Raw genomic sequence first — 25238 nt, 5'->3', positions numbered from 1 at the left:
AGAGAATCTTTTGGAGCTGGATGGGGTCCTTAGTGCACAGAATGGGAAAGTTCAAAGGATCCTTCAAATATCTTCTCACTCACCAGGGCTTTCATTTTAGAGACATAGAAATGAAGGGAAGGGTCAGCTAGGTGGTACAGTGAGTAGAGAACCGGCCCTGAAGTCAGGAGGACCTGAGTTCAGATCCAGCCTCAGACACTTGACACACTTACTGGCTGTGTGACCTTGGGCAAGTCACTTAACCCCAATTGCCCTGCCTTCCCTCTTAAAAAAAAATGAAGGGAAGTAAGTTGTCTAACGGCAGGCAGCTGGTTAAGAGCAAAGCCAAGAGCCGACATTAGAATCCATGTCACTTCATGCCGGGTCAGACCCACTTTCTACTGAAGTTCCAACAATCTTTTGTCATGGCAGGGCTAGTGTCTGAAAAATCTAAAATCCCTATAAAAATGCTTTAAAAATAATAAGGCACTTCAATCCAGAAAGCAGCGTGGGCAGCTGCGAGTCTATGGTTTTAACTAATGGAGAATGTAAACCCCTTGAAGGCAGGAGCTGTTTGGACTGTATATTAGAATGTTTTGGTATTCCCAGAGCCCAGTGCCAGTGCCTTACCCCTAAGAGGCACTTCATGAAGGCTTGTTTCTTGAATGAAACTGAAATAAAAGGATGAAGACGTGGCTGACATTCACCCAAGTGTCTTCCTCAGCTATTCACTGGTAATAATAAAGAGCTTAAACACAAGCGTCTACATAGCTCACAAACAACTTTCTACATTATCTCCTGCGAACCTCACAACACATGAGGTAGGTGCTATAGGAGCCCCATTTGACTAGGAAACAGGCTGAGGAAGGTCAAGTCCCCACCCAGGGTCACATAGTTAGTATCTGAGGCAGGGTTTTAATTCAGGTCTTCCTGACCAAGTGCTTTGCTCTGTTCATTGAACTATGTAGGCTACCGACCACGAATATTTGTACGTCAATGCCCAAACACTGGAAATACCAGTAATCTCAAGATGTGGACGGTAGAAAAAAAAATCAGTGCAAATGACAATCAAACCAAATGCAGAAAATAGTAGATTCACTTTACAATATCTATAAATCGGGACAGGCCTGTCCCAGTTACCAAAATACGTCAATGAATGGTTAGAGAGGTGACCCCACTTCTCTTTCAAACTTCACCTTTTCAAGACCCTTGGTTTATAAAGGACCTGATCAGAATAGTTCCCCCCAGATGAATTTCCCACAGAACCCTCCTGCCTCCAAAAAAGATCCCTAGAACAGTATTATTAATACTACAACAATGGAAAATGGAGTGAGAGGTTGGGCCCAGTGGGATGAGAGAAAGGCACAAGGGTTCTCTAGACAGTTATCTGCTGATTTTCCCTAAAAAAGGGCCTTTGATGGGGTCCACAGATATCCTGGAATCTGAAGACCTGATCAGGCTGGCCTATATCCTCTGGAGGCTGGAGCATGAGAGCATTGCTGCAGTTTTTTCTGGCCTCCTCCCTCAGCTGCCGTACATAGAGCTGCTCCACCTGGAGTTAGCAAGGAATTAGAGGTTAAGTTAAAAGTAACGGCCAGAATTTATGGAGCATTTTAAAGTTTGCGAAGTGCTTTACATACGTTAACTCATTTGGTCAGAACATACATTCATCATAGAAGTCCAAAGCACGCTTAGCTAAGGATGGACTGTTCCTCACCTGAACGAGGATGAGTTTGGAGCGCAATGGAGCCATGTCGGGGAACTCTTCTCCAAAGCATAGCATCACTTGGCTGTCAGGAAGCTGACTTTGGTTGTTGTAAAACTGCTGCAGTTCTGTCAAAAAAGCAAAAAGGGACATTTCAAGTCAAGGGCAAGCAGGGTGAGTCCTCCCTGCCTCCTGCCCCACCTCTGAGGTCAATACTGCGATTGATCCAAAATCTCATAAAATTCAGGTTCTTTATAAATCAAGGCCAGTCATATCGCTGGCATCCTCAGATCAGCAAGCATGAATTTAAGTCATCACTGTTGCTGCTCATGGGTCACAAAACAGGCTCTCCTTTTCAACTTCTAAGAAGGGGGAGCATAGAGTCTTAACTAGCATGGGGCACCTGGGGCGTGGCCCAGGGCACTAATATCTAAAGGGGAGGGAGACCACATCTTTCCCATGTAAGTGGTGACAGAAGATCAGGAGGTACAGATGACTTCCACAGCCACAGAAAGAAGCATATCCTCGCTCTCAATAGCCCCAGACCACAACTCCACTCTCCACAAATCTTGTTAATGGCACAATCATCACCTAGTCTCCCTCCCTCCACTTTAACTGCCACCTTGGTACAACAGCATCTGACCAGGGTAGATTCCCAGCATTTGGTCTATCCTGAGGATCTATACCATGAAGGGCACCAGAATTAGCTCTGGGACCAGCAGTGATGGTGGCACTAGCTCACCATGGGGTATCCTGGGAGGGTCTTTGTTTCCCCCTTTTCTCCCACAAACTAAATTTGTCCAGGGGCTAGAATTCCTAGTTATGGGTCTAACTGAGAAGAAAACAACAGTACAATGACCCTGAATGTTTCAAGTCATAGGGAAACCTATGGAAACCTTCCAGCCTTATCCCCAACTATTCCCCTAAAAAACTAAAAATAAAAAACCCTGTGCCTAGCATACGGTAGGCACTCAATAAATGCTTGTAGACTTGCTCCAGTAAAGCCCCCAAACAAGCCTTGAGCTCTCCCACTCAGTGATATTGAGCATTCCCTTCCCCTTCTACTCTGCCTATTTCAATCTTATCCATCCTTCAATGCCCAGCTCAAATCTCGCCTCTTCTATAGAAGCCTTCCTGAATGACCCACAGTACACATTGAATTCCTTATAATAATTCATACTTCTATGGCCCTTTATGCTTTAACAAAGCACCTTCCCCATGAACAGCCCTGTAAGGTAAGCAGTATAAGTTTCATTAGCACCATATTACAGATGGAGAGGGAGAAGAGCTAGAGACAGAGCCATGGAGTCAGAACAAGATGGGTTCAAGTGCACCTTTGACACACAGCCCCATGCCCACGGCTTCTCAGTGTCTCAGGCAGCTCTTTCATAACATAAGTTACCAAACAGTTGCAAATTTGCATTGGTAGGAAAAAGTGCTCTCAAAAGGAAGATGACCACACTGAAGAAATCACAGATCTGGAGCAGAAATATTACAGATGAGGAAACTGAGTCTAAGAGAAAAGAAGTGCTTATGACCTTACTCAAGGTTGTATAGCTGGTAAGGCTGGGAGTCAGAAAGTGAGCCCAGGGCACCTGATTCCAAGCCCAACATTCTTTCCATAACTCTCATCTGGCACTCAGCTATCTTATAGCATAGGCACTTTTTTTTCAAAGTTATGTGTATGGTCTAATATTCTCCCAAAAGACTGCAAGCTCCAAGAGGGCAAGAACCACTTTCTCATTAAATCTCTTGTATTTCTTGACATTCCTTACAGCATTCAGCATGTCAATTAAGGGCATGGTAGGTCAAAAAAGATTTACTTGGATGGAATCTTGGACACACAATGTGAAGTCTCAGCTTTCAGATCCAACCACAGGAAGGGTTCCTACTCAAAGGGCCATGATGAATGTCGCAGGAGAAAGGCATCATGTAGTGGAATGCATATCAAATTAGGAGTGGGAAAACCTAAGTGCTAGGTGGCACAGTGGATAGAGTGACAGGCCTGGAGTCAGAAGGACCAGAGTTCAAATCAGGCCTCAAACATTTACTAGCGGTATGATCTGGGCAAAGCCATTTAACCCTGTTTGCCTCAGTTTCTTCATCTGTACAATGAGCTAGAAAAGGAAATGGCAAACCACTCCACGTCTTTTCCAAAAACCCCAAATGGGGTCACAAAGAGTAGGACATGACTGAAAAGACTGAAAAACAGATCTAGGTTCAAGTCCCATCTCTGCCACTTGTGATCAGCAAGTCACTTCTCTCCTTTCTTGGCCTCCTTTTCCTCAGCCGTAAAATGGGGATTAAAAACATCTACCCCGTCTATCTCACGGGATCCTTGAGAAGGTCCAATAAGATAACAGATGTGAAAGACTGTGCGGAGCCTGGTAGTGGTTGTACCAAAAGAGAGTATAGTGTAATAGAAAGAACAGCTTACTTGTTATGTGACCCTGGGTTGGTCATATCTCCCTCTTTGAAACCCAAGCATTTAGCACAGTGGCACACAGTAGGTACTTAATAAATGCTTGTTAACTTGCTGAATGATACTTGCATTACTCACCTCATGGGGGAACTGGGAGGAAAGTGCTTTGTAAGCCCTAAGGAAATGTGTGCTGGAACCAGTTCTCCCATCTGTCTGTATCTCCCTATGACCCTACTCCATAGCTCTACACCACTCGGCACTTAAAGTTTAAACGGTACAAGATGGAGACACTATTTCAAGTTAAAGGAAGTTAAACTAAGTTAAACTAAGCCTTATACACACCCCTGAAAAACTGGTTTGTGTCAAAAATCTTGACCACTTCATCCCGTTCCAATTTGTTGGGCCTGTCCTTAAACATCATGGAGTTCCCACTGCAGAAGACTCTCCCTTGGCACAATCTCTTGATGAAGACACCATTTTTGTTGCTGTGTAAAAGGACTCCTCGCTCCAAGTGGCCAAACAGTTTCTTGGTGACCTGCTTCTGACGGTCATTTTGGATGATGTCTGCCGGTGGGAAGCGAATATGCTCCAAGCTTTCAGGGCCATACATCTTCTCTAGGTTCTGAGGCGGCAGGCTCAGGGAGATCCGGCAGCCCTCAGGGTAAGTGGTGGTGGTATGGCCCACTAGTTTGCCTCCATAATAAAAGCTTATCATCATCTGGGAGTAAGCTGTGGAAAAGGGAGAAACAAGGACCATAAGCCTATAGATAGCCTAGAGAGCTGGAGTTAGCAAGGACCGTAGAGACCCAAGGTGCTCAGCTTTATGATTAGAAGGGTCTTGAGAGGCTATCTAATCCAACCCACACCTGAACAGTACAAACTGCTAATTTGACAAATGAGGGAACTGAGGCCCAAAAAGATTGAGGAACTTGACCTAGATCAGAGAGAACAAGCATTTCAGTCTCAAGTTCTCTAATTCCAAATCCAGTTTGGGGGACTGGCTAGGGGAAGGAAGTGGTCTTTTCCCCTTATCATGCATCTCTGGAGCCCCGGCAAAATTGATAAATGGTTAAAATTTGCATGTTTGAAGATGAGTCTTCCTGATTCCAAGCCTAGTGCTCTATCCACTGCATGATCTAGCTGCCCTAGTTTGTTAATATCCTTCCTAACATAGGGAATCCAGAACTGAAAATGATATTCTAGAACTAGCACTCTGTGTATTAGGGTTCTTTTAGTGAAGCCTAGGATGACCTTAGCTCTTTTTATTGCCATGTCATACTGACTAATATTATTAATTTTACATTATTCTTAATTATTAATTAATTAATTTATTATTAATAGAATTTATGTTAATTATATTAATAATAATATAAACATTATTAATGTTCCACTCAAACCTCCAGATCTTTTTTCCACATAAATTGTCATCATTATTAATAGAATTAACAATTCTATTAATAATAATATAAACATTATTAATGTTCCACTCAAACCTCCAGATCTTTTTCCACACAAATTGTTATAATTACTAATAGAATTAATGATACTTCTATTAATAATGTAAACATTATTAATGTTCCACCCAAACCTCCAGATTTTTTTCCATACAAATTGTTGTCTAGCCATACCTCCCTAATCGTAGACATGTGTAACTGATTTTTTGAGTCCCTTTCTAGGACTATACACATACTATTTGGTTCATCTCTCTAGGCTGTGGGCAGCTTCTTAAAAAGCCACATGATACAAAGCAGTTTTCATGTCCCTGAAGAAGATAATGTCAGCTGACTGTAAGAAGGAAAATTGGGAGTCCATTAGCTTAGCTGGTTTGAACACGATGCTGATGACGTTGCACCTAATGGCACATAAACTGCCTAATAAAATGCTTTTTGACCAACTAACCATATAAATCAATTAGCTCTGCATTGATCCAACTTGATGCAACTCACAGATGGCCATCAATGATCATACAGAGGACTTGATAACAGTTTGTGCACAGTTCAATGCAAAACTACCTCCCCCCACCCCATTCCTTCAGTTTCCTCTCAAAGGAGAGAGTTGAACAAGATTGCCTTGGAAATGTCTCTGATTGGAGGGCGGAGCCATGAACTCCAAACTGGTCAAGTCACTCCACCCTTTTTGCCTCCATTTCCTCATCTATAAAATGAGCTGGAGAGGGAAATGTCAAACCACTTCAGTATCTTTGCCAAGAAAACCCCAAATGGAGTCATAAAAAGTCAGACCCAACTGAAAAGAATGAACAACTCATAGAGGCACCCAAAGCATGATCAAAGAAAACTGAGAGTAGAGAAATCAATATTAACTAGCCTCTAGTCCAGGACACCTTTTGGGTGTCATGGATCCCTTTGGAGAAGCCTCTGGACCCCTTCTCAAAAGAAGTTTTGTTGTTTGTTTTTCATCATAATTGAAGAAAATGCTCAATTTCAATTAGAGGTTATTGAAATAAAGATGTAATTTTTTGTCTATCTATATTCACAGACCCTCTTGCTCTAAGTCATTTTTCTCTAAGGAACTTAACCTGCTTTCCAGACTTTTTTTCAACATTGTTTTGTTAACTCATGGAGAGGCCCATAGGAATTAGGGACTTCCATACAACCATGTATGGGGAAAGAGGTATAAGGTTCTAGACTTTCTACTCATGGTTGATCATGGTCTAAGCAACAGTAGGCTCATACTGAAAGCCTTTTCCAGATTGAAAGGTCAAAAAAAAAAACACACACACACACATTCCTTGGGAACAGCCTTGGAGTATTTTCAGTCAATACTGGGCCAAGAAGAAGTATAAGAGAAGAGCTTTAATAGGGCACTCTGTGATATGTTAGCTAATACAATCAGCCCATCTTCTACTTTACCTGAATGTGGAGACTCATAAGCAGGGTACCCAGTCATCAAGGGTATGGCTATTAGAAGAAGAAAAAAATAAATTTAGAGCCATACAAGATAGGTTCAGGCAACACATTCTTCCCTCCCCCACAAAAAAAAACAGTTTTCTTTAAAATTTATACATAGCATGATCATTAGGCCACTGTACAGACTTCCGCTGAATTCTGAGTGTTCCTCCCAACCATGACATAGACTCATGGTTTCATAAGAGCAGAAAACCAAAGTCTCACCCAGACCAGAGTAGGGGTTTATACTTCCTCTGTCCAGTGGGGAGGGATTCTTTAGATATGCTCAAGTATCTTGGCAAATCCTTGAAGGACCTGATTGTTCAGCTGTTCTTAATCCCATCACCTGTCTATCCCCATGACCTCATCCCCTGCATTCAAGAATTCAGAAACTACCTTTTCCATTGTCCACATATTTTCCCCAATATGCAACTCAGTAGAAATTATTCTTTAAGACTGATGGAAGGATTTTCTTTATAGGTCATTATACTGAAGAGGTAGAGTGGTTCTCTACCCTTCCTCAGCCCACCCCAGACATCCACATGTCTACCTGACACCCTGTCAGCATCCTTTTGGGAATTGCATACCAAACTTTCAAACCTGGCTCTTGCCTAAAAAAATAGGGGAAGGGGGAGCTAAATATTCACTCTCACATTCAGGGGGGAAGGGCTGCCACCTGATAGCTCAAGCAGACCCATCAGCAGGGTATGAGCAGAATCTCCTTTAATGCTTTCTCCTAGTATAATAGCAAATGGTGGCAGGAAGTTAGAGAACATTCTCTGGAATGCTGTGGAGAGCAAAAGACCATCTCCTATAGCACCGGTTCCCATTTATTGGTTTATTCTGATGCTCTAAAGGATTTGCACTAAAAATTCTTCAATAGCACCTTAAGCAGTAATGATAAAGAATATTATAAGTAGTATAGTAAATTACCCTGGGGGGGTCACCAATTTTTTTTTCAATGGTTGTCGTTAAGAAGGTTTTGCAGAGCAAAAAAAGTTGAGGGCCACTATCTTGTAGCAAATACAACAAATATTATTTCTCACCTGTGCTAGATTGCTGTATCCACCAGTCTGGAATTGGTTGGCTCCTACAGGCCTCCTGGGGTGAAGGACTCCTTTTGATTATGCCAAGGTATTCATCTACCAAGGGCTGCCCAACATAGTAGAGTGGAAGTGGGGGAGAGAGGAAGGGAAGTACCACGATTTAGCTTTCAGTTTATAACTCAGTGAAGACTTTGATAATTAATGTCTTTATTCATGTTTAGCAGTTGGTTTTCGAGAGGAACATTTTTCTCCACTTCTGAGATATCAAGCAACAAGTATTTATTAAGCACCTACTATATACCAAGCACTATAACCAACACCAGAATACAAGTACAAATATGAAATAATCCCTGCTCACAAAGAACTTCAATTCTAATGGGGAAGACAACAAGTGTGCATAACAATATAGATAGCATAAAAATAAAAAGAATAAATACAAATGTATACAAAATAGTTAAAGGGTAAGGGGCAGCTAGGTGGCGCAGTGGATAGAGTGCTGGGCTTGGAATCAGGAAGACCCAAGTTCAAATCTGTCTTCAGACACTTACTAGCTGTGTGATTCCGGACAAATCACTTTACACTGTTTGCCTCAGTTTCTTCATCTGTAAAATGCGCTAGAGAAGGAAAAGGCAAACCACTCCCATATCTTTGCCAAGAAAACCCCAAAAGAGGTCACAAAGAGTCAGACACAATGGAGAATGACTGAACAATAAAAAGGCTAAAGGGTAAACAGTTGAAGGGATCAGGAAAGGCACCATACAGAAGATGGTAACTGATCTGAATCTTAAAAGAAGAGAAGAGCTCTATGAATTAGAGGTAAGGAGGGAGTATATTCCAGTGTTCCATATGGAACAGCCAGTGCAAAGGCTGAAGCATTGTATTTGAGGAACAGAAACAAGGCTGGTTTGGTTGGATCTCAGAGGGCAAGGGGATGTAATATCTAATGAGGCTGGAAAGGTAGGTTGGAGCCAGATGATGGAGGGCTTGCAAAGCTCAACAGAGTTTATATTACTTTCCTAGAGGCAATAGGAAGTCACAGAAGTTTACTGAGTAGGAGAGTCACATGGTCAAATCCATGTTTACTTTGGCAGCAGTGTGAAGGATGGACCGGAATGGAAAGGCTCTTGAGCGGGGAAAACTAATTAATAGGTTGTTGCAATAATCTAAGACAGGTAATGAAGCCTGAACCAGGGTAGTTTCTGTGCAACTGATACGAGAGCTCTTACGAAGACAGAAAAAGCCAGAACTGGCCACTGACTGTATGTGTGGGTTCAAAATCAAGGACAATGCTGAAACTACAAACCTGAGAGCCTACGATGATGGGGATGTCCTCAATAGAAATAAGTTAGTTTGGAAGAGGGCGGGGTCTGGGGGAAAAGATGAGCTCAGTTTGCAGCATGTTGAGTTTCAAATATCTCCAAGCAATTCTGTACCCTGATACAACAGATAACTCACTTTGGAAGAATTGATCAGTCGATACCATGAAACAATAGCAGATTTTCCCACGAAAGTCAATTTAATTCTACAAACATTTCATTTTAAGTACCTACTATATATACTCAAGGTGGCTCACTGGATAGAGCACTGGGGCTGGAGTCAGGAAGACCTGAGTTCAAATCCAGTCTCAGACACTTCCTAGCTGCATGACCCTGGGCAAGTGATTTAACCTCTGACTGCTTGACAAAATGGATCCATTAGATCCCCTGGAGAAGGAAACGGCAAAGCCCTCCAGTATCTTTGCCAAGAAAACCCCACATGGGCTCAAGAAGGGTCAAACACCACTGAAATGACCAAACAATACTCAAGGTGTCAAACCAGGCACTGGGGAGATAAGGACAAAAAAAATAATTTGGGGGGGGAGTTTCTGTTCCACTGGAAGATACAACATGTAAACAGATGATCAAATACACGATGGCTTGAGGATAGAGAGAACACCAAGGGGCATCAGGAGAGGTTCCATACAGTATGTGGCACCTGAATGGAGGAAGACTGAGATTCCAAGAGGTGAGGAGGGAGTGCATTCTGAGGGTGAATACAAAGGTGTGCCAGTAGGAGACAGAATGTTGAGTCATGTGGAAGAATGAACGAAGGGAACCTACCACCCTAACCTCTCCTCTTTACTGTGACTGCCCTCCCTTCCAAGCTACCTCATATTTAACTATTTTATGGATGTGTGTATACATATCCATTTACTTATAAACATTTATGTATGTATTTATTACCTTTATGCTATGTGTGTGTGTGTGTGTGTTTGTGTGTGTGCGTGTGTGTGTGTAAGTGTCATGGTTACTTGTTATCTTCCCCATCCCATCGTAAGCTCATTTCAAGTAAGTAATGCTTCCTTCTTTGTCTTTGAATCCCCAGGATCTAGCACAGTATCAGTTAATTAAAAAATTAACTGGTTACTTTGGTGTCTGTCCCACAGACGAAGCCCAAGGACCCAGAATCACAGGACCTCTGTGTTGGGAGGTCGTCCAGTCCAACAAGCACATCAGCAGGTACCATGTTCCCACCCACACAGCTTCTGACTGAAGACTAAATGATGAGGACCCCATCACTTTGGAGACAGCCCAGGCTACTTTGGGATAGCTCTAATTGTCAGGAAGTGTTTTTCTTATATATCTATATATAATATTATATTATGTTATATTATATTATATTATATTATATTATATTATATTATATTATATTATATTATATTATATTATATTATATTATATTATATTATATTATATTGTTTCATATCATATCACATTATATTATATTACATTAGTATATATTTGTATATATGTATATCATATATATAACATATATCTCATATATATTATATATTTCTTATATTGACCCATAAGCTATCTCTCTACCACTGCCACTTATTGGTCCTAGGTCTTTCATCTGAAGCTAAGGAATACCAACTTAATTAATTCCTCTTCCACATAACAAACCTTCAAACACTGCTTAGCTCATATTAAGTGCTTAATAAATACCACAGGGAGTATCGCCAGTTTATCCTGGATATATCTGATTGCACATAGTTGTTTGCATGTTATCTCCCCATTAGCCTGTGGGCTCCTTGGGAGTGGGGGCTATTTTGAGTCTGTCTGTGTATCCCCAGTGATTAGCACAGTGCCTGGCACATAGTAGGTGTTTAATAAGTGCTGACTGATTGATTTGAAGAAAACTATTACGTCATCCTTGTCTTCTCTTTTCCAGTCAAAACAACCATAGTTTTTTGTTTTGTTTTGTTTTCTCACTAGCCCTCATATGGCATGGTCTCCAATAAGTAGTAAATTGGAAGCAAAGTCCTCTATAACTTGCCAAAAAATAGATGAAAAAGCTTTATTGTGTCATATTTCTACTGGGAATACCTGCTCTAGATCTCTGCCCTGCTTCTGAAATTGAAGTCACAACTCTGATTACAAAACATTTGGTAATTTGATTTTCTTGTCTTCCCCTCTGAGATAATTCAGTGGGAAAACAGCACACACAGAAGAGGAAATTTAGGGAGAAATCTTCCACCTACGAAATAAGCAGTTAGGAATTAATACAATGGCCCTTCAAGAACTTTGAATAGCCCTTATCTACTAAAGGCTATGGTCTATTTGGACTGTTAAGATTAGTGTCATCCTGAGTGATGGTATTCATATAGATAGATAGATGATAGATGGATAGATCCAATAAAATTCATTTTATGAATAATAACTTTATGATTAAATTTTAAATAATGAAATAATTTTAGGTCTAAAAAAATTTGTGTTAGTAACTGGCAATTTCATTGACATTGGCAACTCATTTGACACAGGACTTGGTGTGTTATTTTCAGTGTACTAGTACAATGTTTATCTGAAGGACAAACTTCCAATAGCTTCAACTATGCGAAACACAGCCAAGAAGGTAGAAATCAATGAAAAGGAGCTCTGAGAAGTGAAAAGACCCAAGCATTAAAGACTATGCATGCACTTAACATGGAGGAGGATCCTACATGTGACTCTAAATCATAGCCTATTTACCTTCATTTTATACACAATTTTAATAAGCTTGGCTGTCTGGCTTCTCAGGCCACAAAAGACTAAATACAAATTAGAAGGCTTGTCACCAGAGGCAGCACACAGGCGGCCAGCTGTTATTTTTTTTATTGTTGTCTAGCAGAATGGGAAGAAAGCAGGAAAACTATAAAAAGCAGACATGAGACCTCAGAAAGAGAAGCCGTGAGGCATTCAGTGTGCAGGCAGCTAGTCTCATATACTTCAATTGCCCCTGAGGGCACAATAAGTGATATTCATAATAATAACCTTTTTGATGAGAAAAAAGATTCAATTGGGCTCAATGTCATAGATTCAAAAAGTTAAGAAAGGATATGCTCCATTTCTGAGAGAAGTCATGAGGTGGTGGAAAGCACCCTAGATTTGGGGTCAGAGAACTCAGGTTTGAATCCCAGCTCTGCCTGTTGCAACCTGTGTGACCTCAAGAAAAGCCACTTTTACATCTTGAGGCCTCCATTTCCAAATCTGGTAAAATGAGGTAATTATGATTGGACTAGGTAACCCCTTAAGGTTCCTTCCAGCTCAAAATCTCGTGAGTATTTTTATAATTTCTAAAGTTTCAGCATTTGAAAATGTGTTTATGTGAAACAGGTCCTTCCTCATAGCTGTCAAATGAAAGAGCTATTATTGTAATCTTAATGAGAAAGTCAGAGGACTAAGGGACCCGAGTATCCTAGGATTTAAAGCTAGATGGGTCCATAAACATCATCTCATTGAGACCCCTTATTTTACAGATAAAGAGCAACTCTTTCCCCGTCTCTGTCAAGTAAAGGAGCTGGGATAGCCTTTTCACGGCTCAGAGCTCCTTTTCATTGATTTCTAGTTTCTTGGTTGGACTTTGGATGGTTGAGAATACTGGAAATCTGTCCTTCAGGTAAACATTATGTTAGTACATTGAAAACAATGCACCAAGTCCCATAGCAAATGAGGTGCCAATGCCAATAAAATTGCCAGTTACCAATCAAATTAATTGGAGTCATAAAATTGGTTTATTATTTAAATTTTTTATAAAATTATTATTCACAAAATGAATTTTACTAGTGATATATAGTAAAAATATCACACAAGGACAATCTGATCCCAAAGTATATGAGAGTGGCACTAAGCCATAGGATTATAGGACCACAAGATCTTAGGATTTGGAACCAAAAGCAACCATAGATGTCATTGCGTCCAGTCCACTAATTTTATAGAAAAAGAATTGCATATGAAGTGCTTTGCAAATCTTAAAACATTACATAAATGTGGTCAAGTCTTACTGCCTGACCCAGCACAATCAACCAGCCAATGAGCTGAACAGAATAGACTTCAAGGCATCATCTTTGCAAAGGCACTACAGTTGAATACAGTTCCACATCTGGGGCTGGGGGAGGGGTGTTAGGGCCTGGCATCCCCAATCCCCCAAACCCCCCTCCACCCCACATAAAATTTTTAGTCCTCCCTTCCTGAATTATTATATTAAAAGTTAAAGTGTTGATATTATACAATTATGAAATTATATATATATATATTTGTATGTGTGTATATATATATGTATATTTTAATGAATTTCTAAGTTTCTAAACTTTTTCTTTGTTCTCTGCTAGCCTTCACATGTTGTCTGAGGCTTCCACGAAACTCCCAAAAAATTTCCATTTAATTTCTTATGCTGACCCCTGATATAGTGAAACCTCAATGGGGAAAGTTACGATGTGGAAGGGATAACTGTAGAAGCCAAACACCAGGGAGACCCCAAAGAGAAGGGACTTTCAGAGAATAAGAACTCAGGAGGCAGTTGCTACTTACCTCTTTCATCAGATCCTCTATTTCAGACCGACCGCAATTCATGTCAGGGACTTCATTCACCGTGCTGCTGTTCGCCATTCCTATTTTGCCTAAAGAAAACCAGACAAAACCATGAGAAAGAGCCCAGTCACCATAAACTTTGTCAAGATAACACCCAATGGGAAGACTTAGAAGAAGCAATGCAGACTGAAGGAAGAAGAGCCAGAAGGATCATTTTCTGGGTGACCACGGTGTAAATAAAGTCAGCATTTAAAGGCCAGACGACTCTCATCAAGCACAGTCATCAATGTTAGTACCTTCCTGACAAACTTAAAGCACACTCACAGCCCTCCCTTCTGTGAACAATCAATACATGAATTATCTCCTGCCAAAGTTATTTATGGGGGATGTGTTTGGGTTTTCATTAAGCAGTATCTGTTGTGTCGAGACGAGTTGTATCGATACTTTTTCAAAATAAATGCATTTTAAGACCCTTGATGTTAAACTTATTTGAGTTTTAAGAAGATATAATCTTAAATAAATGAACTAGCTTGTCTATTGGTTTGGGAAAGAAACATTGATTCAGCCATGATTCTGTAAGTTGACCAAAGGCAAAAAAAAATTGCATTCGGTAACAATAACCATTCACATTCATAGAGTGTTTTAACTTACAATGTGCTTTGCTTGAGGGGCGGGGTGGTGTAAATTTGGTACCATCAGATTTGTGTTCACATCCTAGCTCTGACACATGAACTACATGAAAAAAATCACTTCACTGGGCCCCAGGTTTCTCATCTGTAAAATTGGGGTAATATTTTCCCTACCTCTTTCATAGTGATGCTATGAAGTAAATATTTTACAAACCTTAGAGCATTATGGGAATGTGAGTTATTATTGGTAATGAGCCTCAGATGTAGGGCAATATAAGGATCAGGAGTTTTTTGGGGGGGGAAGGGATTTCATTGGTGCACGGAACTACCAATGGAGAAGCATCCTCCCCTTATGCATACCAGCACTCTATCTGAAACTTAGATGAGCCTTAGAAAATTGTCCAAGGTACTGAGAGGTTAAGAAAGCATCAATATCAGGTTACAGACGAGGAAACTCATCAGATAAAAACCCAGCACGTCACAAAACTAGGTGGCAGAGTCCAAACTAGAAGCCAGGTTTTCAGACAACTCCAAGGACTTTTTCTGTTCCACGTTGTCCTTTCTGTTCTCTTCAAATAACAAAGCTTTTTCACCTGGTCTTTATAAGGTCATTCTAGAAATTTCTTAAATATAATCACACAAGATTTAAGTTTATAAACTAAGCATCTTAAAGATACATAAAGATTTTCTGCCAACTGTATGTGACAATTTAAAAAATCAAATTAACAGGAAATCTCTTTTCAGTCTTTCTGGACATATGCAGGCACACACAATGCATAAAGGTTCATTCATGCAGAAAATTACACCTAATTTGCTAGAAAAGGGCCCAAATGAATGGAGATTTTTCTAGTCAAACCTATAGGACAATTCATTACATTTTCCCACCCCAGTCCCACTAATATTTCTCTCCCAGACAGTCTCAATCTCCCAGATTGTTAGGAGGCAAGGCACTATATCATAATAGAGTTGACTTGGGGTATCTTCCCTTCCAACCTGGCCAACTTACTCTTACTAACTATGTGACCATGGGATAGACTTTTAACCACTCTGAGCTCTGGGCAACTCTTTAAGATATATTTCCTAAGTGATAGTCTATTGGTGGAGGAATCTTGGATGAACTGACACACCAATACTAAGTGAGTGGTTAAATTCCAACTAACCAGGGTGATAGGAGTCCCAAAGGAAGGATCCAAAGTTATCATCTAGTCTAGTTTCTTCATTTTACAGACAAGAAAACCAAACCCCAGCAAATCAAAAGGATTCATTCATGATTAAACAGCTAGTTAGCGGCAAAGCCAAATTTGAACCCAGATCTTCTGACACTAATGCCCTTGTTCCTTCCACTACACTGTACTACCCCACCCCAAGTCATGTGTAGCAATGAGATTCTCTTATTTGTACAGAATATTTGTTAAAAATTAATTACTTATAAAAGACGATGGAAGAGTACAGAATATAGCCCGACACATATGACCAAGAAAGCCAGCCTGAATTTTGTTTAAATAACTTGTACTTTGGGTGGAATCAAAGAAATCCTCCCCACTAGATTCCATCCCCTCCCCCCACTTTCTTTCCTTGGGTATGAAATTCTGGGAAGTCTACACATGCAAGGGTAAGGCTTGCAAACTGCTTCAGGAGGGAAGAAAGTTTGGTTGTTTGGACAATATGCAAATGATTCATTTCCTTACCCCAGATAACCCAAATCTGCTTCTTTTTGTTTTTTTAAACAGAGCATTTTTTTTTTTTACATTTCCGGAGCCTGAATGTTTATACAGCCACTCCGTAGACATTTGCAAGCCCCAAAATAAAACATCAGAATAATGTTCCCCTCCTTATTAAAAATAGTTTGCATTCCTATAGCCTTTTACTGCTTACAGAGTGATTTCCTCATAACAACCCTATGAAATAGGAAGTTTAAGTCTACAGTATCCCTATTTGATGTACCAGGAAACTGGTGGTCAAGTGATTTGGCCAAAGTGACGCTGTTAATAAGCAATGAATTCAACAAACTCTAGGTTTCAATCCAGACTAGAGGTCCAGGTATTTTTTTGACTCTGCTGTCATGTCCTGTCAAAAATTTTAGAATTTGGAGCTGGAAGAGTCCTTAGAGATCATCTAACCCTGAATTTCTTAACCTTTTTTGAGTCCTAGACATCCTTGGCAACATTCTGGGAAAGCCTATAGACTCCCACTCAGAATCATGTTTTTAAATGCATAAAAAAGCAGGATTATAAAAGAAGTCAGTTATATTGAAATTAAGTTATCAAAATATTTTTTAAAATAAGTTAAAGGACACCAGGTTAAGAATCTTTCTCCTAGTCCAATCCTCCTCTTTTTTTTCTTTTTTTTTCTTTTTTTTTTTTTTTTACTGATCAGAGGAACTGAGATCCGGAGATGCTAAGTGATTTTCCCAAGATCCCACTGCTAGTAGCAGAGTCAGGATTCAAACCCAGGTCTTTTGACTCCCAAACCAGTGCTCATCCTGCTACATACTTCTAGTTAAAAAGGCAGCTTCCCAAAGTTATTCAGAAGTCCTTGCAAGTGGATACATTTAGGACTGCTCCCTCCTTCTTAGAGTCTAGACGCAGAAGAGCCTGTAAAGCCAGGAGAGATCAATAGTATTGTCCCTCCTCAATCCAGTCACCATGGATTCCTGCACTTGAGTAAAAAGACCAAGTCTAAATCCAGAGCTGACATGCTGTTCTAAATGTACTTTTAAAGGATCTATTTCCCCATAGGCAGGCATGGTGATGAGCCTCTGGGGGAATGCTGATAAGCTCTGGGACAAAATTCCAGTCTGTTGCACCAGGATTCTAATTGACATACTGATTTGTCCTGAAAAGTAAACTTCCTTTTGTTAAAAGTTTTAATCTATTCTCAAATATTTTAATGGAATTTTAGAGCTGGCAAGCACCTGAGGTCATCTGTCTGGTCCGGTTATCCCCAAGAATCTACCAAAAGATTGGAAAGTCTTATTCCAAAGATGGCCAAACTTGTCGCGATGGCCACACATCTTTCAACCACATTCCATTCTTTGCAATTTTCAAGATTCCCCAAGGGAATGAGGAACAGCCTTTTCTAATTCATATCCAACCTCTGACACTTACTAGCTGTGTGATCCTGGGCACCTCAGGGTGCCTCAGCTTCTTCATCTATAAAATAGGGTTAACACCCCATTGGGGTTAGCACCTACCTCCCAGGGTTGTTGTGAGAATGAAATGAGATGATTTATGTAAACTTTAGAACAAACCTTAAACGGGCTACATAAATGTTAAGTATTGTCATCATTATTAGTCAGAGCAATAAATCAATGGGGCTTTGGATAGTTACATTTTTGCTCCTCTTCAGGAACTATGCGGTAAACTTTGTACGGCTCAGAAATGTCCAGTTGGGATCGATCTGTCACCTCCTCAAAATCTGGACTCTTGTTCAATGCACAGCGTAACCTAGTCTTCCAAGTGGCTGGTTCAGCTTTGTCCCCTTCTTTAAACTTTCCTTTAAAAACTGCCCAGGCCTAAAAGAAGAAGGAGGAGGAAAAAAAAAAGGAGAAGGAGACATTCAGTACAATTGCCAATTGTGAGATCATCCAAACGCCAACCCAACAGGCTGGTAGGAACCCTAGAGAGTCTCTCCTGCCACAACACATAACTTCTCCCATTTTAAACATGTGAAAACTAAAGCCTAGGAAGGGGAAGACACTTGCCCAGAGCCCCTGAGACCCATCAATGACAGCTGTAGCACTAGGACCTGGGTTTCCTGACTCCCAGACAAAGGTTCTTTCTGTTACAAGAAGGTTTTCCTCCACAGTGGAGCTAGAAAGAGGCTTTAAGAGGATCTAGTCACAGGATGATCATGCATTTAAGCTGGAAGGACTCTCAGAGGCCATCTAGTCTGATCCTCTCATTTTACATAAGAAAGAAACTGAGGCCCAGAAGACTTAGAATCATTGACTTAAAGCTGGAAGAGACCTTAAAGGTCATCACATCCAGCCCCTTCGTCTTACAGATGGAGAAACTGAGGCCCAGAGAGGTGAAGAGACTAGCCCAGAGTCACACAGCTAACAAGTGTCTGAGGCAGGATTCTGACCAAGGTCTTCCTGACTCCAAGCCTAGCTCTCTATCCGCTACTCCTAGGCTAACTCGCCTAAGGTCACCCAGGGTAGGACTTGAACCCAGATCCTCTGCAGGAGCCAATGAACTCTTCACTACATCAAAGCTGGCTTCATTTAACAGTTCTGAAGGCTGAAAGGGGTCATGAAAACCACAGCCTGTGTTAACAAAAGAGCCAGGATTCAAAAGCTCGGCTCCTGCCTCCCAATTCAGGGCCCTTTCCGTAGCATCCTGTTACCTTTTAGTAAAGATTCTCCCTGCACTGAAGTGCCTAATCCCCTTGAGGTTAAAAAGCAGAAAGAGGAAGTTACTCGAGTTCATGAGAGTTTTTCACACATTGAACCTCTATCAATTTTTTTTAAAAACCAGACCCTGGCTACAATTTAGCCTGTAAGGGACATTATGCAAATAGTCTTAATTTAGTCATCTATCCCCCTGTTATTTTTAACAAAAAAGTATTTTGCATTTACATAGCACCCCCTCTAACCTTACTTCCAGCCCCTATTTTTAAAAGACAATGAATTACTGCATCCCTTTTCTTGTTTTGGGGGACAGCCTCTATTTCTGACCTCTCCAAACCTCACGATCAGGATGAACAGGAACCCAAAAATCCCACTGTAGAGAGATAGAAGACAGCTTAAGTGTGAATGGAAAATTTTGTTTCAAACACACAGTTTAATTGGCTGTTCTGTGGCCTCCTAATCACGATGTAAACATACTTAGGAGGAGAGCTTGTGAGAAAGAGAAGTCAGCTTTTATTCGGAGGATTGTGCTTACCCGCTGCTGGTCCATCTCAAAATCTTAGGGGCACACGCTTATCACTTTGTAGGGACCCAACTTCCAGATGTTTAACTGAATGTTTTACTTTTCTTCTAGAGAATTGGGTGGTGTGGCCACCATATCTAAAAGTGATCCTAGAGCTGAAGGAACTCTTGAGACCAAAACACTGAGACCCAGAGAATTAGAGTAAGGTACCCGAGGCCACACTGACAGGACAGTCCAAGCAGCCCAGGGCTCCAGATCCTGACAGGCCAGAGCTGTTTCTCATTCTCTCTGTACCACAGCAGCCCTTATGACATACAGCTGTAACACTGGCATTGTTTAATAAACAGATACAAAGAAATATAAGGTTAAAGGCCAGCATTCTCTAGTCTGATTACCCTCTGAGTTCTGGCTTTAAAGGCAGCACTGTCTATGGAAAAAGCAACAGATTTAGCACCAAGGGACCTGGATTCTAGTCTTGGTTCCGTGACTAACCAAAAACAGCAGCAGCATTTATGTAGTACTTGAAGGCTTCCAAAGAACTTCATAAATGGTATCTTCACAGCAATCCTAGGAGGTATTATCATTCCCATTTCAAAATGAGGAAACTGAGGCAAACAGACTCCCCCCTCACGGTCACACAGCTAGTGTCTGAGGCCAGATTTAAATTCAGGTCTTCCTGACTCTGAGTCTGTAGTCACTAGCTATCAGGCAGCTATGCGAGACTGGTTCCCCCTCTTGAGGTCTGTTTCCTCTCTGGGTCTGTTTCCTCTCCTGTAAGAGGCAAGCAACTAGGTGATGCAGTGGATGGAGCCCCAGCCCTCAGGAGGACTCGAATTCAAATTTGGCCTCAGACACTAGCTGTGTGACCCTGTGCGACTCACATGATCCTGATCTCCTCAAAATAATAGTAAGAAGAAGACCAGGGAAGGACCAGATCATAGATTTAGAGCTGGAAGGGTTTTCCTATTTTACAGATGAGAAAACAAAGGCTTGGGGAGGTTCCCTGACTGCCCCCAGATCACATTGTTGGTGAGGATTTAGAGAAGACTGTAGACCCCAGGTCTTCTTTCCTCAGTACCCTAACAATGTCTACACATTTAGAAAGGGAAGGGAATTAATGGAGAGATCACCCAGTTCAATCGCTCATTTTACAGATGAGGAAACCAATGCCCAGAGAGAGGAAGGATTGTAGGACTTGGAGCTAGAAGACCCCCATGTTCATTTGCCTCTCTGGGCTTCAGTTTGCCCATCTGAGAACAATAACACTCAAACTGCCCCCCTCCCAGAATTACCCTGAAGGTCCGAGGAAGTGACATCTGAGATGTACTTTCTAAATTTCATTAGATTCAAGCCACACTAATTGATCATCTACAGATGCTCAGGGCCAGGAGTGATTAAAAAGTCTAAGTAGGATGGGTTCACCACCTTCATAGAGATTGAGATCGAGTAGGGCTGTGAGTTATTACTAACATTCATCTTAGGCGATCTCAATGCTGAGGTGTCTGGTCAAGTCTACCAGAAGTTTTGTCTACATGGTGCCAAGCATTTGACAGAGTGAAGGCGAGATGTACTGAGGGGAATGGTAAGAGCCCTGAATTTGGAGTCAGAGGCCCTGGGTTCTAATCTTAGCTCTTCTGTTTACTCCCTATTTAAACATAAGTATATCCTCTCTCTGGGTCTTGGTTTCTTCATCTGTAAAATAGGGCATTTGGACCAATTGCTCTCTAAAGTCCCTTCCCAGCTCTAAAACCAATGATTCTTGATTGGTTGAAGATTTGACTGACATAAGCTAACTCAGTACTTAGACCTCAGCTCAGCCCCATAAAGGAATACAACCCAGTTCCACTGGCAGAACATGCTACCATTGAGAACAAGGAAATGGCTACTGGCATTTGAATGGACTATAAACTCCTTGAGAGCAGGGAACAATGTCTCATATAAAGTCTGTACAGCTTCCAGTGCCTAACATAGGAACCTACCCACAACAGACTTAACAAATGTTTATTGCGATATTCTTGTTGTAAAGCAGAGATTCTTAACCTGGGGTCTATGGCCCTATATGAAATGGAATACTATTTGTATGATATGAGATGATATTTAAATTATGTATTTTGTATTGTATAATAAATATTTGTATAATATGAGATAATATTTGTACTTATATAATAAATTGTACAATATATTGCATTATATATTTTGTATTGCATAATACAATATTCATATTTATGTTATATATTTTGTATTGCATAATAAATATTTTTATTTGTAGAATATGAGATAATGTTTTTATAACACATTGTGCAATACATTACATTATATGTTTTGTATTATATAATACAATATTTTTATTTGTATAATATGAGATATTTGTATTACACATTTGGTATTGCATAATAAATCCAGGTATTCCTCAAGCCTGGACACATAGGGAAAAATGCATATTTTCAAGAAGTGAAATGAATGAAATTTTCAACAACATTTTATTTAATTGGAATATTAACAAATAACATCTTCAATATGATTTCCATCATTTGCAACGCAAAGGTTGATGCGTTTTGCAAGATTGACATGAACTCGATACGATAACTCCACATTGCCATCAATTTTCCTATGTGTCCAGACTTTAGGAACACCCTGTATTTTTATTTGTATATGAGAATATTTGTATAATATATTGTGCAGTACATTGCATTATATATTTTACATTGCACAATACAATATTTACATCTGTATAATATGAGATATTTGTATAACATATTTGGTATTGTATAATAAATATTTTATTTGTATATGAGAATGTGTGTATAACATGTGCAATACATTGCATTGTATATTTTGTATTGCATAATAAAATATTTATATTTGTATTACACATTTTGTAATTACATTTTTGTAATCCCCTGTGTTTTTTTATACATTTAAAAGCATTCTTCTAAGGGGTCCATAGGTTTTACCAATCTGTTGCCAAAGGGGTCCAGGACGCACAAAAAGGGCTAAGATTCCTTGTTATGGAGGGAGCTGATTAGGAAATATGTGGTAATAATATAAGCAGAGAGGTGAGAATTAGAAGACCCAGATGGATTCTGTGCCGACTTCACTTCCAATTTGTCATGTGCTCTGAAAACAAGTAATTGTCATTCTCTGCTCTCCATTTCCTCCATCTGGCTTAAAGATGCTACATTATATTCTCATTCTTGGTCCTTTATCCTGTGGCTCCACAATCTCTGGAACACTGGCCAAAAGGGCCTGTGCCCTGATTCTTAATCTGAGTGTTGGGGTACAGTTCACATAAGGACAATAGCAGAACTCAAAGGGACCTTAGAAGTCATCCAGTCTGACTGAGTCCAAGTTACAAAAGGGATGATGCAGTTGGGGGGAGCACAAGAGAGTCAGAGGGCCTGGGTTCCTCTGTCCCTTGCTACCTATGTTATCTTGGGCAAAGTAAATGGGGATTAAAATACTATCACTTGCTACCTCCCAAGCTAGCAGGGAGAGAAGCAATTTAGAAACTGAAACCATTATGTGAAAGTTACATAAACATTATAGAAAACACTATAATTAATATCCATTTAAGTGATCTTAAAATTGATTATTAAGCCAACAAAATGGTTAAAGCACACAGATCCATCCTACGTGTTTCTATTAATCATTATGTGGAGTAATAGCAGTCAAATGACCTGTGGCTTCACATTCCAGCTCTATCATCTATAATGTCTGTGCAGCCTTAAGCATATGGCTTAACCTCCATGAGCCTCCATTTCCCCATCTGTATGATGGGAACAATATTATTTGCAGTAACTATTTCACAGAGCAGTTGTGAGATGCGAATAAGGTCACAGATGAAAATCGTTTAACAAATGGTAAAGCACTAAAGAAATAGAAGTTGGAATTGTTGTTATAAAAACAGTCAAAGAAATCTTAGCTAAGGACTTACATCCCATGATCTTATGAATTAGAGACTGCTTCCTGGCTCAAGGGCCTTAGATAATCAATTCCTGCAGGACAAAGACCCATGTCTCCTTCATTTTCTGTCTGAGACAGAGCCTAACACAAGACTTTACCCTTTTTTCCCCCACAGATATGATTTTATTGACGTAGGAAACTCCCAGGTTGGAAACTCTCTCTATCACTACAGAGCTAAACCCATTCAGCAAATTAATAATCATAGGTTATTTGGAAGCACTGAGAGATTTAGTGAGTTGTTTGCCATTTCCTTTTCCAGCTCATTTTACAGAGGAGGAGACTGAGGCAAATACAGTGAAGTGACTTGCCTAGGGTCACTCAGACAGAATATGTCAGAGGCCAAACAGGAGACGAAGTCTTCCTGACTCTTAACACTGGTCCTCTAACACTAAGCCAGGCAGCTAGGTGGCTCAGTAGATTGAGTGCCAGGCCTGGACTCAGAAAGACTTGAGTTCCAATCCAGTCTTAGACACTTACTAGGTTTGTGACCCTGGATAAGTCACTTGACCTCCATTTTTATCAGTTTCCTTAACAGTAAAATGGTGATAACAGCACCTAACTCCCACGGTTGTTGTGAAGATTAAATGAGTAATGTTTATAAAGCACTTTATATGTCTTAGGCTCCCCATAAATGAGAGACATTATTACCGAATCATTTTTTCTTATACTTAGTAGATACATATATATATATACATACATATACACACACATATATACATATGTACACACACATTTCATATACAAAATCTGTTGTAGGACTGACTCAATGAAGAAACCAAAGACTTAGAACTCATCTGGCGTTTGGAGTTAGCAGTGAAATAATTCAAACGTACAGCATCGGGTTTTAGGTTAGGAACCAAGAAATATTTCTCAGCGATTTTTTGCTAACCTGTCAGCAAGGGCACGAATAACTGGGAAAGCAATAGACTATTCGTAGAACAGAAGCAAAAGATAACAGATGAATGTATGAAATATGAACAGAATCAAAGGAAGGCTTGAAGCGTAGTAGATGGGTCCTCCATGAAGGATTTGGGGAAACACACAAACAAGCGTCGCATAAGATAAGAAAACAAGCATTGTTTCTGGGTCACAATCTCTCCTTGTGGAAGGAATACCAACATATCCATGAAATGATAGATCTTCGGTGTCAAAATATATGCCACAGATACAATAGGGAAGGTGAAGGAGATAAGAGAAAATGTTATTTCTGAATTTCTGGACTCTGTTTAAAATAATTGGATGACTCAAGAATTTAAAGAAAATTAATCATTAAACATTTCAGCCTGTGCACTAAATTGAGAAATGGTTCCAGTTCAGGCAGATTTCCTTAGGAAAGAAATGCCTCTCCATACCTTGAAAATGGAAGCATCCACCTCCTGATTATAATCCTGCTTGCCGGCATGTTTCCAAGGAATCCGAAACATGCTTTTCTCCTCATTTTCCCAGATGAGCCCAGGATACATATTACTGTCAATTTGTTCAATCAGCCACTGCCGGAGCCTTCTTCCACTATTTCTGTCACACATCCTGAAGGAAAGAAATCAAAAGTCAACTGTTGTCAGCCAGTTCCCTCCTTCCCAGGCATTCTATCTAACAGCCCAAGAAATGTCATAACAGAAAATGGGAGCTAGAAGCATATGAGTGTCCTTCATCAGAGAATAGGGAGAATCCAGAAACCTGAGAAGTCACTGGAGGGAGGAGACAGTTGCTGGCTCTATGATATCAAATGCTTCAACAAAAACAAGAAATCTCATTTTTAATTGCCAATATTAGAAATTTCATAATTCCAAGCATCCAAATGTGAGGAAATTCTCTTGATATTTTTAAGGAAAAAAATTTAATATTTCGGGTTTTTTATTAGCTTTGTAGTAAAATATAGACAAAGG

At 40.2% G+C, this 25238-nt stretch overlaps 1 protein-coding gene across 2 annotated transcripts in view; it reads right to left on the bottom strand.

Moving 5' to 3' along the window:
• Window positions 1-257: 257 nt before the first annotated feature.
• IRF8 (interferon regulatory factor 8) overlaps window positions 258-25238 on the bottom strand; it is a 35599-nt gene continuing 10618 nt past the window's right edge. Inside the window, exons 1-8 of one of the 2 annotated variants that reach the window (XM_036748377.1) lie at window positions 24705-24878; window positions 17846-18029; window positions 13887-13975; window positions 8059-8164; window positions 6977-7024; window positions 4449-4835; window positions 1697-1812; window positions 258-1531 (exon numbers count right to left, since the gene is read on the bottom strand). In XM_036748377.1, coding sequence (XP_036604272.1) covers window positions 1355-1531; window positions 1697-1812; window positions 4449-4835; window positions 6977-7024; window positions 8059-8164; window positions 13887-13975; window positions 17846-18029; window positions 24705-24878 — 1281 coding nt within the window. In that variant the 3' untranslated portion in view covers window positions 258-1354. Of the gene's footprint in view, window positions 1532-1696; window positions 1813-4448; window positions 4836-6976; window positions 7025-8058; window positions 8165-13886; window positions 13976-17845; window positions 18030-24704; window positions 24880-25238 lie in introns of those variants that run through there. The other variant, XM_036748376.1, reaches the window with a different exon arrangement.

The sequence above is a fragment of the Trichosurus vulpecula genome, chromosome 3, assembly GCF_011100635.1.
Source record: "Trichosurus vulpecula isolate mTriVul1 chromosome 3, mTriVul1.pri, whole genome shotgun sequence".
NCBI lineage: Eukaryota > Metazoa > Chordata > Mammalia > Diprotodontia > Phalangeridae > Trichosurus > Trichosurus vulpecula.
Note: the sequence above shows the minus strand (reverse complement) of the source record. Positions and strands in the feature narration are given on the sequence as shown.